Here is a 15,200-nt window from a genome sequence, read left to right as displayed (position 1 = left end):
TAACCTTTAAGGTCTCTTCAAACCCAAACTATTCAGTGATTCTTAGTGCTGTACCAGTGTGTGGGAGGAGTGTTCAAGGTTCTGTAGGTTCTGTGGTGGTACAAGTGGAAGGAGCTGGTAAGTGACAGAATAATTTTGGTTTTGTTGAGCAGGATGTTTTATTTGGTATGAGTATTCAGGTTTTGAAGAAAAGTTTTGTGAGTGTGGCCAGTTGCTCAAGCACAGTAAATGGTTTTCAGACTCTCTTTTTAGACAGGTGCAAAAATGATTCCCAAGTGACCCTGAAGCTGAAAACCTTAAGTGAGTTGTACTGATACATTCATGATTTATAATAAAGTCAAGTAAAAAAAAAATCCCTTTTAAAAATTCTTTTTTTTAAAGACTACAGTGCTGTTTGTGGGTTATAGGCAGATTTTCTTATGTACAATAAAAGCCAAGTTATTAAGGCCCAGGGTTTTTTGAACATGATGATTTTAATGGCACTTTTCAGCCATCTGAGAAACTTCAAGGAAAAAATTTACATCTTGATGTCCTCTCTGAGTGTCCTTGCCTTGCTTTATCTGTGGCACTGTTAAAAAGGGCCACACACTTGTTTAATGTCTGTTAGGGTCTCCCCCAGACATGAATATTTATTCGCTTTGCAGTATCTGTTTTGAAAACATCAGCTCAGAACCTAAACTTGTTTACAAAACACCCAAAATAACCTTCCAAAACAGATTGTTTTGAGATGCTTGTGTATCGCTTTTATTCATGGAAAACAAATATTTCCTGCAATGCTCACCATTTCAATTGGCAGATGATACCAGACATGTTTATTTAACTCGTGTCAGTGTTTTTCAGCTTTCTGCAATGTGTGTATCCATAGATACTTCCCAGTGGAGGAGGCAGACCCCTTAACTTTGATACTTGTGAAGTAAAATAAAATGTATGAATACGCTTTTCTTCGTTGCTTTAAGCCAATCCTTGAAGTAATTTGCAAACTCTGCACACAAGAGGATGGAAACAAGTGACTTAAGTCATTAAATTTGCTATTCTTGGGTCAGCAGAAATGCTGGGGAACACTTGCAGTGAGCTGTCAGAAAGCATTTTGGCCTGAATCTGGAGCCTTTAATATTTCTAGAGCCCTTTCAGAGGGCTTAGTCAAAGCCTGCTAGGGGAATTATTTACAGGAAACAGGGTGCTGCACCACTAAATCAAATTGGCAACTCCTATTGTGCTGGATTTATAAATTGGTGTGGGTAACATGTCATCTGCATGTCAAGTTGAAAATAAGATATAAATATTGTTAACATGGAAAAATGTTTAGTGCTGTATGAAGCCCTCATTCAGTATTGTGTGATGTTTGCTATTGACTCTGAGAGCTTTTGAGGGGTTTCTAAAAGCCATAATGTGGTGCTGGCTGCACAGAAGTTAATGAGAGGTATTTCTGTTCTCATGGCTTCGTAGCATGCAGCCATGGTTCGGCTCTCTTGTGAGCTGAAAAGGGTTGGGCAAGTGAAAGATCAAAAAATTTCATCTGTTGAATTTTAGTACTTAATATTTAAAACGGAGGATTTTTTTTTTTTACAGGTAACATTTCAGCCTTGAAGTTGCTTAGTGAATCCCAAGAGCATCATACCCATGCTGCTGTAGGGATCCAGTACTTCAATGTTCCATCTTACAATAACTTGATCATTTATTCTCTTTGCATGATCTCATAGGTTGGCAAAATCCTCATGATTGCCCTTTTTATGTTCCTTTAGTTGCAGGTCTTACGGTGAAAAACAAGGCAGGTACATTTGGCTCTGCTTTGGAAGTTCATTTTCCATCATGGTTGAAATAAATTTTGAAGTAATCCTACTGAAATGTTTTGTGAGCTTTGCGTCACAGAATGGTTTGGGTTGGAAGAGACCTTAAAGTTCATCCAGGAGGTTCCCACCTCCTGCTGTGGGCAGGACATATTCCACTATCCCAGTTTGCTCCAAGCCCCATCCAGTCTGGCCTTGGACACTTCCAGGGATCCAGGGGCAGCCACAGCTTCTCTGGACACCCTGTGCCAGGGCCTGCCAACCCTCACAGGGAAAACTTCTTCCTCATGTCTCATCTAACCCTCTCAGTGTGAATCTGTTCCTGTGTCCTGTCCCTCCATCCCTTGTCCCCAGTCCCTCTCCAGCTCTCCTGGAGCCCCTTTAGGCTCTGGTGGGGGCTCTGAGCTCTGGAGCCTTTTCTCCTCCAGGTGAACACCCCCAGCTCTCCCAGCCTGGCTTTACCAAGTCTACATCTCTCTTGTACTGAGCATGCCAGAGTCGGATGCAGGTCTGCGGTTGGGATCTCATGGGAGCAGAATCCCCTCCCTGGACCTGCTGCCCCCATGGCTTTGGGTGTAGCTCAAGATAGAGTTGGCTTTCTGGCCACCTGCCCTCAGAATTGTCCCTGTATGTGGGACCTCTCCCTGATTTCACAGTTGAGCTCCATTTGACAGTTGATCTTGTTCCATCCTTTTTGTGGACTCAAGGTGTGACTGAAGATGCAGATCCTTTCATCACATACTCAAAGGGATACCTGTCTGCAAAAGAAATCTGGTTTGTGCCCACTCAAGTGCCAAACATCTCAGGCTATCAAGCCTAATGTTTAAATTAACTCTTGGAATTCCAGCTTTTGTACAAGAGCAATTTAATTCCTCAATCCCAAATTCTGTTGACCAAAGAGTGGTCTTCATTTAGCGTTTTGCTACTTCAAATTTGTTGGGGAAAGCAAATAAACTTTTTGATGTGGGGTGATTTTTATTACCTCACAGAGTGACTAATTATGGCTTCTAGCAAATGCTTTGTCTTTTAATCAATCAGCTAATATGCACTGTAGACTGTGCCTTTCAAATAAAATTAGTTAAAATATTTGTGACTTTTTAAAAATGAATACGTATGTTCTTTAAACTGGCCATGAATGCACATTGTAATTCTTACCTTCTGTACAGAAACTGGTCTGAAGCTCAGAGCATGTGGAGCACATTTCTCATCATATTCCTAATAAATCGGAGGAATTTCAAAATGCCAGCCCATTATTACCAGACTGGGACTTTTTCTATAATAGGGAACTAGCAACTAATATGTCTCCTGTCAAGTTTAAAAATAGTGCTACATCTCCCATTACCACACCTATTAGTTCCCTCTCCTCTCGGAGATACTCTAAATCAAGGATCCTTCATCTATTTAAACCTAATGTAAGCCTTCAGCATCACCAGTGCTATCAAATTTATAGTCATAGGTGCAGCACTGGAAATGTTGAGTCCTGTAAACTCTTGTTGATCCTTCATGTGCTGTAAACACACTGCAAATAAGTTGGATAAAGCAAACATATCATTTAACTTTAGCAGTCTCTGTTAAAATCAGTTTTCATTTTTCCAGGCTTCTGAATTACATGGCAAATGGGAGCTGATAATTAACTGTTAAATCAGAATAACTAATTTTCTCTCAGATCCAATTGCAAACCTGGCATACTCTCATATGAGGTTATACTCTCATATTAGAGCTGTATTTTTTTTTACCTTGTTAAAAAAAAAAAATCCTGTTAGTGGTGGAAGAGCTCCTCAAAATAATGTAAAACTTTTTGTGAAGATAATTATTTAATATCTTCTGCAGCATATTCATTTTAACTTCTGTAAATCAGTTTGGACCATTGAAGGGAGGAGACAGAGGAACAAAGCCTGTGGAAGAGTTATTTGGGTTTGCTGGTGGTGGATGATGGTGGCTGTAGTTGTTTCCTTGGCAGAGCATGATCCTGGTTTTCCATCACACCTTTTCTGTGTCTTTTTCCCTTCTACCTTGCCTTTCTTTGGAGGAAGATTTTATCCTAATTAAATGTCAACAATGCTTAATTTGCCTTTGTAAATCTGAATTTGTGAAAGGATTTTACAGAGTACTGAGTATCCCTCATACCCTGTCCTTAGTAGTATTTAGTCCTGTGTATAAAATTTAGGAGGTCAATTAGACACAAAAAAAACAAGTTGCATATTGTAATTGCCATTCTCAAAGTACTGAGGGCTCAGCACATCAGTCAGGGAAATTTCCCTGAAAATATATCTTTGGAATGCTGTGCTCCATGGGGGGATAGAGGCTTCCCCACAGAGGTAGCTTTGACTGTTGTGGTTTTGAGTTAACCATAAATGTGATGCACAGATGTCTTTCTCCACTGGAAAAAAATATAAATTGCAATAATTTATTCAGTATAGATTAAGATCTTCAAAGATGGTGATTGAGGATGGCTAGAAGTATAGATGCAAAGTATTTATGGTAGTCTCAGACTGTGTTAGGGAAGAAGGTAAAAAGAAAATTCTAGGGATTAATTTTTTTTTTTGCTTTTCTGTAGCTGGGGAAAAACAAATTTAATTTACAACAGAAAATTATGAAGGTCATTAGTGCCTTTGCCTGGATAAAATAGTAAAACAGTTTAAATTCAGAGTTTTAAAATGCATACACTACATATGCATTAACATCTTTTTCCTAAGGATTTATAGCAATATTGTTAACTTAGCATTCACAGGGTAATGTGCAAATTTTACAGCACGTTAACTTTCTAAATGCATAAACTCCAAAAGGAACCTTAACTGTCTCTTGTGTCAGGGTGTCTCTTGGATTGATAGCCATGGGACATCTTAAAAATCTTGATTTCCAATTCCTGCTGCTCCATCTCAGGGTTGAAAACACAGACATAAGAACTGAACCTGGCAGTCCTCACAATTTGATTAAGAGCAAACCAATTCTTTAAAAATAATGTTGTTTGCAATTCTGATTGCATCATAGAATCACTGAATGGTTTGGGTTGGAAGGGACCTTAAACCTCATCCAGTGCCACCACTGTCATGGGCAGGGACACCTTCCACTGTCCCAGGCTGCTCCAAGCCCTGCCCAACTGGGCTTGGACACTTCCAGGGATCCAGGGGCAGCCACAGCTTCTGTGGGCAACCTGTGCCAGGGCCTCTCCACCATCACAGGGAAAAATTTCCTCCCAATTTCTAATGTAAGCCAACCTTCCTTCAGTTTAAAGCTGTTCTCCTCGTTCTGTCACTCCCTGTGTGTGTAGATCATAAGTACAGTAAAAATGAGATGTGATATTTTAGTGAAACCAAAACAGGCCAGGAAAGCCATGCAAGTTTCATTCCTTGCTGCCTCCAGGTAATGGTAGATTTTGGCATTCTGTAGGTGTTTGCAGCTCTCAGGTTGTGTGCATGGGCCAGACTGTGGTTTATGGGTGTCCCCAGTAAATAAATGTTACTGTTGCTCAGCCATCCAAATACAGGTGAAGGATTTTGGTTTACCACATTCTCAAAAGAAGTGGAGGATTTCTTGCTTTTTTCAGTTGGTTTATATAAAAGATAAATTGTCATTTTCGCTTATGCAGTTCAGTAATGACAAACCTCAGAACTGGTACTTTTGGGTTGTCTAGATACAAGTTAAATTTTGGTCAAACCTTAAGATGTGATTGTGTTTAAGGTACAGCTTTGGGGTTTCGGTGAGTCACTGTCGTGAGTGGGAGGGCAGTGCAGGCTCTTTCAATCTGTGTGTGTGTATTTACAGCACATCCCCCCTTCAGGTAGGGATGGGAAGGAGAAGGGACAGAGGAGGGACTCTCAAAAGTCCTTTGGAAAATTTCGTTTTATTGCAACGTGTAACATGGAAATTTTTTTGCCTGTGTCAGCCATCACAGCAAGTTTATGTGAAACCATCAAAGGTTTAAGTGTGTTGATGTCCACAGGTTGTACCTGGTGGGTTTTGCAGTGGGTTGAGTTATGAGACTCTGAACCACGTGTGCTCGGATAGGGCGGCGGAATAAATTTCTCATATGTGTGGGACTGTGACGGTTAAAACAATCATTACTGAAACCATATACCTTATTTCCTGTAACTAATAGCAGATCTCTACCTGTGGAATATATTAACAATTATTCCTTTGGGTTTGGATGGTTGCTCAGCTGTTTTGTTGGACAGATATTCAGACATGGTCTGTAATTTATGTTGTCTGAGTACGTCAATGAACAGAGCTAATTATGGCTTCCTGATGTGTGCTGTGCTGATGTTTGTGAAACCACACTTCTGCATGTAAGAGTAAGCATGTGTTCTTTAATAAATTGTGGAAAATGATGGGTTTTCTCTGCCTAGGTTGGTTAACGAAAATACCTAAATTGGCATTCACCTAGAGTTTAAAAAGAAGCCATGGTTTTGTGGCTGGTTGAACAGTTAATTCTTCCATGCCTTTAAAGATAATTTTTATTTATTACTCTGTACAGTACTCAGACTTCCTTTTAAAAGGAAATTATTGGTTCAAACAGCAGTGGCCCTTTCAGAGACTCCATCACTTGCCATGTTTCAGTGTGGGGTAGAGCTGCAGCAAGTGACAAAAGTCCTGGCTTAATGTCACTGTGAGCGGCTGGCTTTGAGACCTAATTACCAACCTACACTTCTCAGTACTTCAATATACCTCTCTATTAGTCATGTCATTTGGACACTGTTGCCACTTGGAAGGATTTTTTTTTTCAGATGTGTAATGTGTATCCTGAGGAATGTGCTGCTCTGTGTGGTAAAGACAGAGTAGGAAATTTTCAAAGGAAAGTATCCTGCAGCCGTGTGGATGGGGTTGAGCTGTTTGAGGAACACCCAGGATTGCTGGCTCCAGAGAGGAAATACTGTAATGAGAAAGGGGAAGCAGTTCTGTTTTTCTAATATTTGTTGTTTTCTTTGAAATGGGGAAAAGAATACCTGGAGTGATTTATATTTAATTGAGGATTGCATTCCATCAGATACGGTGAATGTTCTCAGGCCATTTATCAGCTGTGTCTTTTGGAGACCTCTGAGGAGTTTATGGTACATATTTACCTTAACTTGGCTGGGTCAAGGGAAATAAAGCAAAAATAATAGCTGTTATTTTTGTATGTGAACAAAACTGGAAGTCATGTGGGTGAAATATGAGCCAAACGACCATGTCCTACCTCCTCTGTGTCTTTCTAAGTACAAGAAATTATTAGTTATGTGTAATATAATTTCCTTAGCATTATCAGTGTATCTTTTAAAAACAGAAGATTTATTGACTTTTTAGTTGCTTCATCTTAGTCAAGCCTTGAAGTGAATGTGACATATATTATACTGCCATTATCCTTTAGTAGTATCTTATGTAGGCAGCATCATATTTAAAAATAACAAACAACAAAAAAGAATAAAATTAAACCCTTTACTACTTCTTACATAACATGATAACATTTTTTCTGAATTAAATTTGTTGTCTATTGCTGGTAATGTATAGAGATCACACAACAGCAGAATCCTACAAGTGCTAGTGAGGATTTCAATAAGCAGTACCTACATTTTTTGGAGCGAATGAGTTTTGTAAGAAAACCTTTGAGCTTTAGGTCGTCTCTGAAAAAAATGTGTCATTGCTGATTGTCACCCTCATGGGCTGCTGCCACGGGGTCTATGAGTGTTATTGTGAAGAATTACATATCAAGAGCTATTTTAACACCCACTCCACGACACATCCACCACATCCACGATTCAACCCAGTTTCCCAATGCAAATAGCCAAAGAGGGTTTATTGTATAGTAATACTTGTGTATTGCAGTTTCCCTAATAGATGTAAAGGTAGGTAAATGCAGAATAATTAACTAAATGTCAGGGTCTTTAAGCAGGAGGAAACACGAGGACTGAGCAATCTCTTACTGTCAGCACGTACAGTCATTCTCTGTTCCCGTGAGGGATGTACAGTGAAAACTGGTGCAAAATAAAACCAAAGAGCACAGTGTGGGTTCAGCTAAACCTGGTGATAAAACCAGTTTCAGAACTAGTCTGGTGAAGTGTGATCTGATCAGATGCTTCATGAACAAATTGCTTTATTACTGATACTGCTAATGATTTGTAAATTAGTTGCAAGCCTCCCCGAGTGACTGACTCAGTGGCTTTTACCAACTCTTCACATACCCCTGTTTTTAGGGGCTGAATTTATAAAACACTTCCTTTAGTCCCTTGAATTAAATTTTCGGTGGCATTTGATGACAAGCATAGCATGATTAATTACAAATTGTTCTTTAGGTGAATAGTGCAGATTCTAAACCACAGCTTGTGTTTTTATAGCAGTTATTACCCTGCAGACTCCAAAAGGGCTTTGGAGGAGAGATTATGATTTTGGTTACATCATTGTAAATTCAGAAAACGTCAGTGATCTCAAAAGTGTGATTTTCTTGAAATTAGGTCAGTGGAAAAGAGATCAGAAACTGCTTTGCTACCTGAAAAGAAGCAAGCTCCAAAATGGAGTGAAGTATCTGCTTCCAGATGGCTTTCCTTTTGGCTTTGTAAGGAACGTATTTGTTAAAACAAGTCATTTATTTGAAATATTATGGAGGAGTGAATAATAGAGCAAATTATAACCTGAATCCGGGCTGGATTAGGACAATAAAGTTGTAGCATGGAATGTTTTTCCTCTTGCTGATTGTTCTGTAATGACCCAGAAGCTCTCCATCACCGTTTCATCTGGCACCATGGTGGGCCAGCAACAAAAAACGACCTAAAGGTTTCTTATGTTTTGTCTGCCAATTAAATTGATTCAGTGTTTGGATTTTTGTTGCTGGTTAACTGATCTTATGATAGCTACAGTGCACTTAAAAGGCTTTTTGTTTGCTTTCTGCCCTCTGATTACAGAATACATAATATTTTTAACCTGATCTTGAATCAAACTAAATTTCTCAACTATGGTTGAGATGATGATTGAGATTTTCAGGAGAGTATGTAGTTCTCTGTTGAATTCTCACTTCTTGTCACCAGAGGTTTTGGTAAGATAAGGATTGCAGTCTGAAACCACTAGAAATTGCAGGTCAGGAAATGGATTTAGGATCTTGCAATGGACACTGTCAAACACGAGTCTGGAGTAACTGAGTTTAGCGGGGAGTCCATCATTCTTAGGGAGAGTTGAGAAGGAAATCGTCAGAGAGGTGTTTGTGGATGGTGAACACCTTTCAGGGTTTTGCTTTCAGCTTTTGTGTGTGGTGGCTTTGCTCGAAGCATGTGCAAAGCAGCTTTTGAGTACCCCAAGGGTGTGACTCATGAGGGCTATGAGCAATAGTCACCGGGTTTTCATCTGTCCCCTCGCTTTGGGCAGCACGTTCTGCATCCTGTTTGTGAGCAGCTCTGTGGCTTTTTTTCTCAGAGCTTCCTTGAGCCTCCCCTAGTGTTCTCTTCCACCCACTTTGGAGTACTCAGAAGAAATAAAGTGGTTTACGTCTCCTGTTGTTGCTGGGGTTGTGATCCCAGCAATGCAGGAGGGTGTCCTGGGGGATGCCCCAACTGCATCTCCTCAAGCTGCTCCCTGCCTTTGTCTCTTACCCAAAATCACTGGATGAAGTGTGTTTGAATTGCTCTTTCATTTTCTCTGCCACCAGGAGAAGGAGGGAAACCTATATTAGAATGAATAAGCTACATCCTAAGTTATGGAACAATTGACCGTATTAGGGAGTTAGTGTGTAAAGCAAAGCTGTTTTTAAATATCGGATTGAAAACAAACCCATACATTGAAAATACGTTTTCCTAAGTCTTGCACATTTTCATTCATTTAAAATTTACAGACACTATCTTTTAAAGGTCAAAGTAATCTAGTCATCATAATTGCTAAGTAGTCTTTTCTGAAGTAAACTCATTAATATAATATTAAGGATTACATTACAAGGCCTTGGAGTATATTTATTTTTTTTCCAATATAATTTTCTTAAGTAGTAACAATAATAATAATAAAAAGAAAGATATGTTTCTAAAGTAATATACTTCTCTATTTTCATTTTCAGGTTTCAGACAGTTCTGAAGTACTTGGAAAATGAGTGTCCTTCTCATTGAACCCTTTTATGGTGGCTCCCACAAACAGCTGATGGATCTTCTCCAGGAAGAGCTGCAAGAAGATTGTGTTCTCTACACACTCCCAGCCAAGAAGTGGCATTGGAAGGCACGGACTTCTGCTCTTTATTTCATGCAAACAGTGCCGACAAGTTCGAATTACAGGTAACCAAGGAACTGAATAATTTCTAAACTCAAATCACACAGATGCCTTCGACCAGGTCTCTTCAACTTACTCCTTGTTTGTATGCAAGGGTGTATGTGGTAGCAATTAGGGACGTGCAGTGGGCATCACAGGTTTTTCTTCTTGGGGTATAACTGAGAAATTACATGTTTTATTTAGAATTTTCAGGACTGTTTTGTCTTGCATCTCCAGTCCGGGAGAGTCTCTCAGTATCTGGGTACCTCATGTCTATACACGTATGTGTATTTCTTATTTGAAATTTATCATGTGAGCTCACTCATTCTGAAAGGTTTAAACTGTGCTTCACAGATTAGGCTGAGAGATGGCACAGATGTGAACACTGCAAGCTTCCTCACATGCCCTCCCGTGTATCTATTAGCAACTCTGATTTATCAGTGTCCTGCTCAGGCTGACCTGCAGGATTAAGGGAGCAGATTTATCTTAATGATGGTCCGGTTCAGTAACGTGCCAGCAACTGTGGGTGTCAATTATACATTTATGTAAGTAGCAAATTTCCATCAGCTAGAACCTGGGCTGATAAAAACAGGCGATTTAGGTCGACAAGATAGCTATCACATAGTGAGAATCAGCCCCTCCAGAGCCAAGCTGTCTCTAAACCCAGCAGTTTTGCTTGGCCTACCTGATCAGATGAGATGTGGCGAGGTGATTGTCTGGAGCAGTGAGATAGAGCTTTGCTCACAGCATGCAGAACATTGTGTGGGGACTGTGCACCTTCATGGGGAGAGGCTGTTCGTGCACAGGGTTCTTTTAGCACAAGCAGCTGCAGAATGAACTTCAGGAGGACTCTGAGCACACCTGAATGATGTGCCAGTGAGTCACAGTTCAGAACTGAGTGGTATTTTTTACTGTGAGTGAGTAGGTGCTTCCTGAGGAAGGAATATCATTTTTCAAGAGTAGATTTGTGCTGTAGAAGGCTGGATTTGCTCAGTGTTACCCAGGACAATGTCTAAGACATCTTGGAACACGTATTGTGTAAATGTACACCTTTCCTGTGCCTGCTTTTGGCTCTCATTTAAAATAATCTCCCACCTCAAGCCAAATGTTATAATTAATTTTCCCCGTTTTGTCTTGTGCGAGGCATTTAGTGTTGGTTTCCTCTTGCTTTCTTTTTGCAACAGTTTTGTTTTGGAGGAGTGTACATGACAAACTGTTATGTAAATTTGTCTTGTATCACAACCACATCCTCCAACGCATCACAATGTTATCTGTGTTCCTTCAAGGTCAGCAGCCCAAGCTGTCCAGCACTAACTGCATTAAACTAATCAGACATCACTCATAGACATACACTTCATTAGTTTAACTTACAGTTACATTGACCTAAGATAACTTAACTCCAGTTTGTCAAGTAACCCACATCTTGGGGAAAGGGGGAGGGAGCGCTGACAAAAAAACCAAAAAAAGCAAAATCCCACAAAAAAACCCAATAACCCAACAAAAAAACCTCAACCCAGCAGCCTGAAAACTCACTTGAAGTTAATAAACTTGCAATCTGTCATAGACTTATGTGCAAATACAACCTTTACTGACAGCAAATAAATCTGATCTAACCAATGGAGCATCTTAAGGAGAGGGAAGCGTTTTCTTTGCTGGTGCTGTTCGGGTTGGAGCAGAGGGAATCAAACAGTCAAAGTTGAAAAAGATGCGATGGTTAAAATAGAATTTGTACCTTGTCCTCGCAGGCAGCATAAAATTTTAGGATCAAGGGCTGATATGGCTGGTGAGAGGAAAACTGATTAGAGGTACCTTCTACTTTACTTGCACATTTTTAATGCTTGTTTTGTAATTGAATGTTTTGATTATTTTATTAAATTGAAAGTATAAGTGCATCAGATTCAACCTAGTAAGGATGACTACTCTCCTATTAGAAAACACATTGATTAAAATTAATTTTAATTCTGTTATTTCTAAGCTTTCTAATAACCACTGAAGATCAGCTTCCCAGGTAGCAGTTTGTAAAGACAAAATTGAGTTGCTAACTGGCAATACTGCGTGTTTGGAATTGCACCTTTAAATATTTCAACCTTCTTATGAGGTAATGGAAAATACCAAATTTGCATTACTTATAATATTGATATTATTTACAGAAAAAAACCCTGTCTTTTCCAATTGCTTTCCATAAATGTGACATTTCATAAATACCTTGTTTTTATTTGTATGTTTAGTAGTGCAGAAAGGTCACAGATATTTCAGGTGCAAACACTTGTGATAACGGAGCTGCCTTACTAAATCTTTATGTTCAAATAGTACTTTATTTCAAGATCCTGGTGTGTGTGAGAAGTAATACTGATGCTGTTCAGTATGATGTTGGATGTATTTTAGAGAAGTAGTATGGATATGTTTACAGGACTGTATCCATATAAGCTGATTTTTGGGAGCAGGAAGGTTTGTTTGTTTAAGTGTGACACTCAGCGAGTTAAGGAGTAGTCTTAAAAAGTGCTTTTGAAACAAAGGATGCAGTACAGAGCTTTAGATGTTAAATTCAGATACTGCAGTGAGCAGAGAGTTTCTGTGATGAACTTGCTAATTGTTTTATCGGAGAACAGACGTGTCCTCCCTTGTGCACAAACTAAAGCTGAGTTGGTAACGAACAGGGCATTTAATGTTACTTTTGTGAGCTGTACGGCCGCTCTCTGGGTGAGCAGGAATGTGATGTTCCCAGGAACGTGGAGATCTCCCCGGGATTGTCACAGGGAGAAGGTGTCCTCACCCTCCACGGGGAGCACTCAGAGCTGTTACGGAAGATATCGGACCCTCAGTGTTTGATCTGCATCATTGCCTGGATTTATATTAATTCCCATGCAAAATCTGTGCTGCATTTCTCCAGAAAAGTTTTGCTTTTCTGTTTTCTTGGCTTTGTTGAGCAATGTGTTAAACCAGCTCATGTTTTCTGTCATCTCCTGAGAGAAGCATGGGAACCTTGAGGAATGGGAAGCCCAAGCATCCAGAATCCCTTCAACTTAGAAGGCCAGAAGGAGGATTTAAAGGTGGATCACTTGCCTAGAGATCTTGGAATGATGACACAGATTGATGTGCAGCAGCCACAGACTGAATTTTAATTGCTCAGAGTCACAGATGATTTTTCCTTAATTGGAAAGAAGGTGTTTGGATGTTGCATTGGTGCAAGGAGTTTCGTTCCTGTAGTGGCAGTTTCCAAATCATAGCATTTGAAGTGCACCGAAAAAGGGAGGAATTACTGTCTGTTTTCTCTAGACAAGGTTTTCAACCATCTGAGAGTTTTGTCAGCAGTTGGTGGGATATTATCTTCATTCCATGGATTTGGAAGGTCCAGCAGAGCCTCCTCAGGCTGCTGGCACTCTGCAGATTGGCTGTGCTCACTGCTTTGTCTCCCAACTTCTTCAGACAGCTTCAGCTTCTTGATAAATGTGGGTGTCTGATCTTTAGCCTAAAGTTGTTTTCCATAGCACACAGCAACTATTCTGTAATTCTAGAAAGCATGTAAAAAAATATTTTTTTTAGTCTTTTTAAAATTCTTAATTCAGGGAAAGTTCTCAAATTTGAAAATGCTGCTGCACAATTTAATGAGAAACAAAAATGCTTTTCTTTTTCCTGTAATTATTTTCTTTATTATAGTGAGCAATCTATTAAATTACAGGTAGCAAAATGCTGGTATGACACATTAGATGAAAGGAGTTTATATTTTAGGAGCTATCCTCTACAGAAAGTAATTCAATCTCCAAAAAGTTAGTAGCATAGGACTGTAAAACAGAATGACTAAATTCAGTGTAGCTTCCAGTGTGTTTTAATAGCATTGCTATATTATTTTAAATATATATATATATAAATAAAAATATTATGTATAACATTCAGTATTGCCCCCCAGGTAGCTGTTCATATGAATAAAGATTTTATTTGTAACGGATTCTAGCCCTGAAATACCTCTAGGGTAAATGTTAGCATATATATACCCCTTGATATCTGACAACTATATTTTAAAGACAAATTCTGTGCTTTTTACGTTTTACAAAAGAGAAAACAAATTATTGTTTTCAATTAATAGAGCTCTGGAAAAAAAGCCCAACCTGGGGGTGGTGTTCAGCAAAGGAGAGTCTTATTTCAGCAGTATATAATGTAGATGTGGTTGTTTCTTGATTTTTTTTTTTTAATATTCTATTAAATCTGCTAGATCTAAGACTGTTTTAGAGCTAATGCTTTTGTTCTATTCTATAAGCAGAAAATGCCTTATTATAGAGTGAATTCTTTACTAACTGGTGAGCTGTGTTCCCTAAATATCTTAAAAAAAGCAACCTTTAAAATTCTCTTTCCAGTGAGTAGTTCAATCCTACTGAAAACATAACACTGTGGGAATGTGTGACCATTTGCAAGCTTGAGGATTTATCTGTTTTCTAGATATTTTGTTTTCAGAAACGTCCCTGCATGCCCTGGAGAAGGTGTTTGGGGATGTAACTCAAAGCAGGGCGGGGCAAATTTTATAAAATCTGAATACATAGATACCCATCTGAATGATCCCATTTGTGCTGGAAACATTCCTGCCTGTTTACATCTTTCTATAAAATACTGGAAATGTTTATATAATCTTTGTAGGAACTGCAGTAATTTGTCCTGCATTAGAGGCCGTCCTAGAATTTGACCCTCATAATGTTCAGGTAAGGAATAGATAAATTGTATGTATGAATAGTACATTAGTTAAAAGAAGGTATTTTATGGTGTTTGCTTCTATATATAGGTGAATAAACATAAACCTCATTCATAGCATTAACTGCTAAGAGTGTGTATTTTGATGTTACTGCTAAAATTCACTGCATTTGAAGATGGGACGTGTCTCATCTCTTTGGAGTCAGTGAATAATTTTCTGCCCAGAGGTTGTCTTGGTTTCACCCCATGTTTTTGTTATTCTTTGTGTTTTAACTGCAGTTTTGTGTGGGGCACAGTGGAATGTGCTCCTGGACAGGAAGGGAACGTGCTCCTAGAGATCCCTTGTGCTTGGATGAGCTGATGTAAAGGCAAGAATATATGAGGTGACTAAATGTCATATGCAGTATCCCATAAGGACAGGGTTCAGGTCTCCTAGAAACGCATAATCACAGACTGGGTTGGGTTGGAGGTGACCATGTCATTCCATCCCCTGTGCCATGGGCAAGGGCATCTTCTACTAGACCAGGTTTCTCCAAGCCC

General features: G+C 39.2%; 1 protein-coding gene across 15 annotated transcripts in view; it reads left to right on the top strand.

Annotated features, from left to right (window-relative positions):
* The window catches only part of GTDC1 (glycosyltransferase like domain containing 1), a 314,519-nt gene that overhangs the window by 176,669 nt on the left and 122,650 nt on the right, over nucleotides 1–15,200 (top strand). For 13 of the 15 annotated variants that reach the window (XR_012056851.1, XR_012056850.1, XM_072931740.1 and 10 more), the window contains exon 4: nucleotides 9,796–10,006. Coding sequence is in view for 11 of the 15 variants with exons in the window: in XM_072931740.1 (XP_072787841.1) it covers nucleotides 9,825–10,006 (182 nt within the window). In the remaining 4 variants the exon portion in view is untranslated. Of the gene's footprint in view, nucleotides 1–9,795; nucleotides 11,786–15,200 lie in introns of those variants that run through there. The other 2 variants (XM_072931744.1, XM_030278124.4) reach the window with 2 other exon arrangements.

This window comes from Taeniopygia guttata, chromosome 7 (genome assembly GCF_048771995.1).
Source record: "Taeniopygia guttata chromosome 7, bTaeGut7.mat, whole genome shotgun sequence".
NCBI lineage: Eukaryota > Metazoa > Chordata > Aves > Passeriformes > Estrildidae > Taeniopygia > Taeniopygia guttata.
Note: the sequence above shows the minus strand (reverse complement) of the source record. Positions and strands in the feature narration are given on the sequence as shown.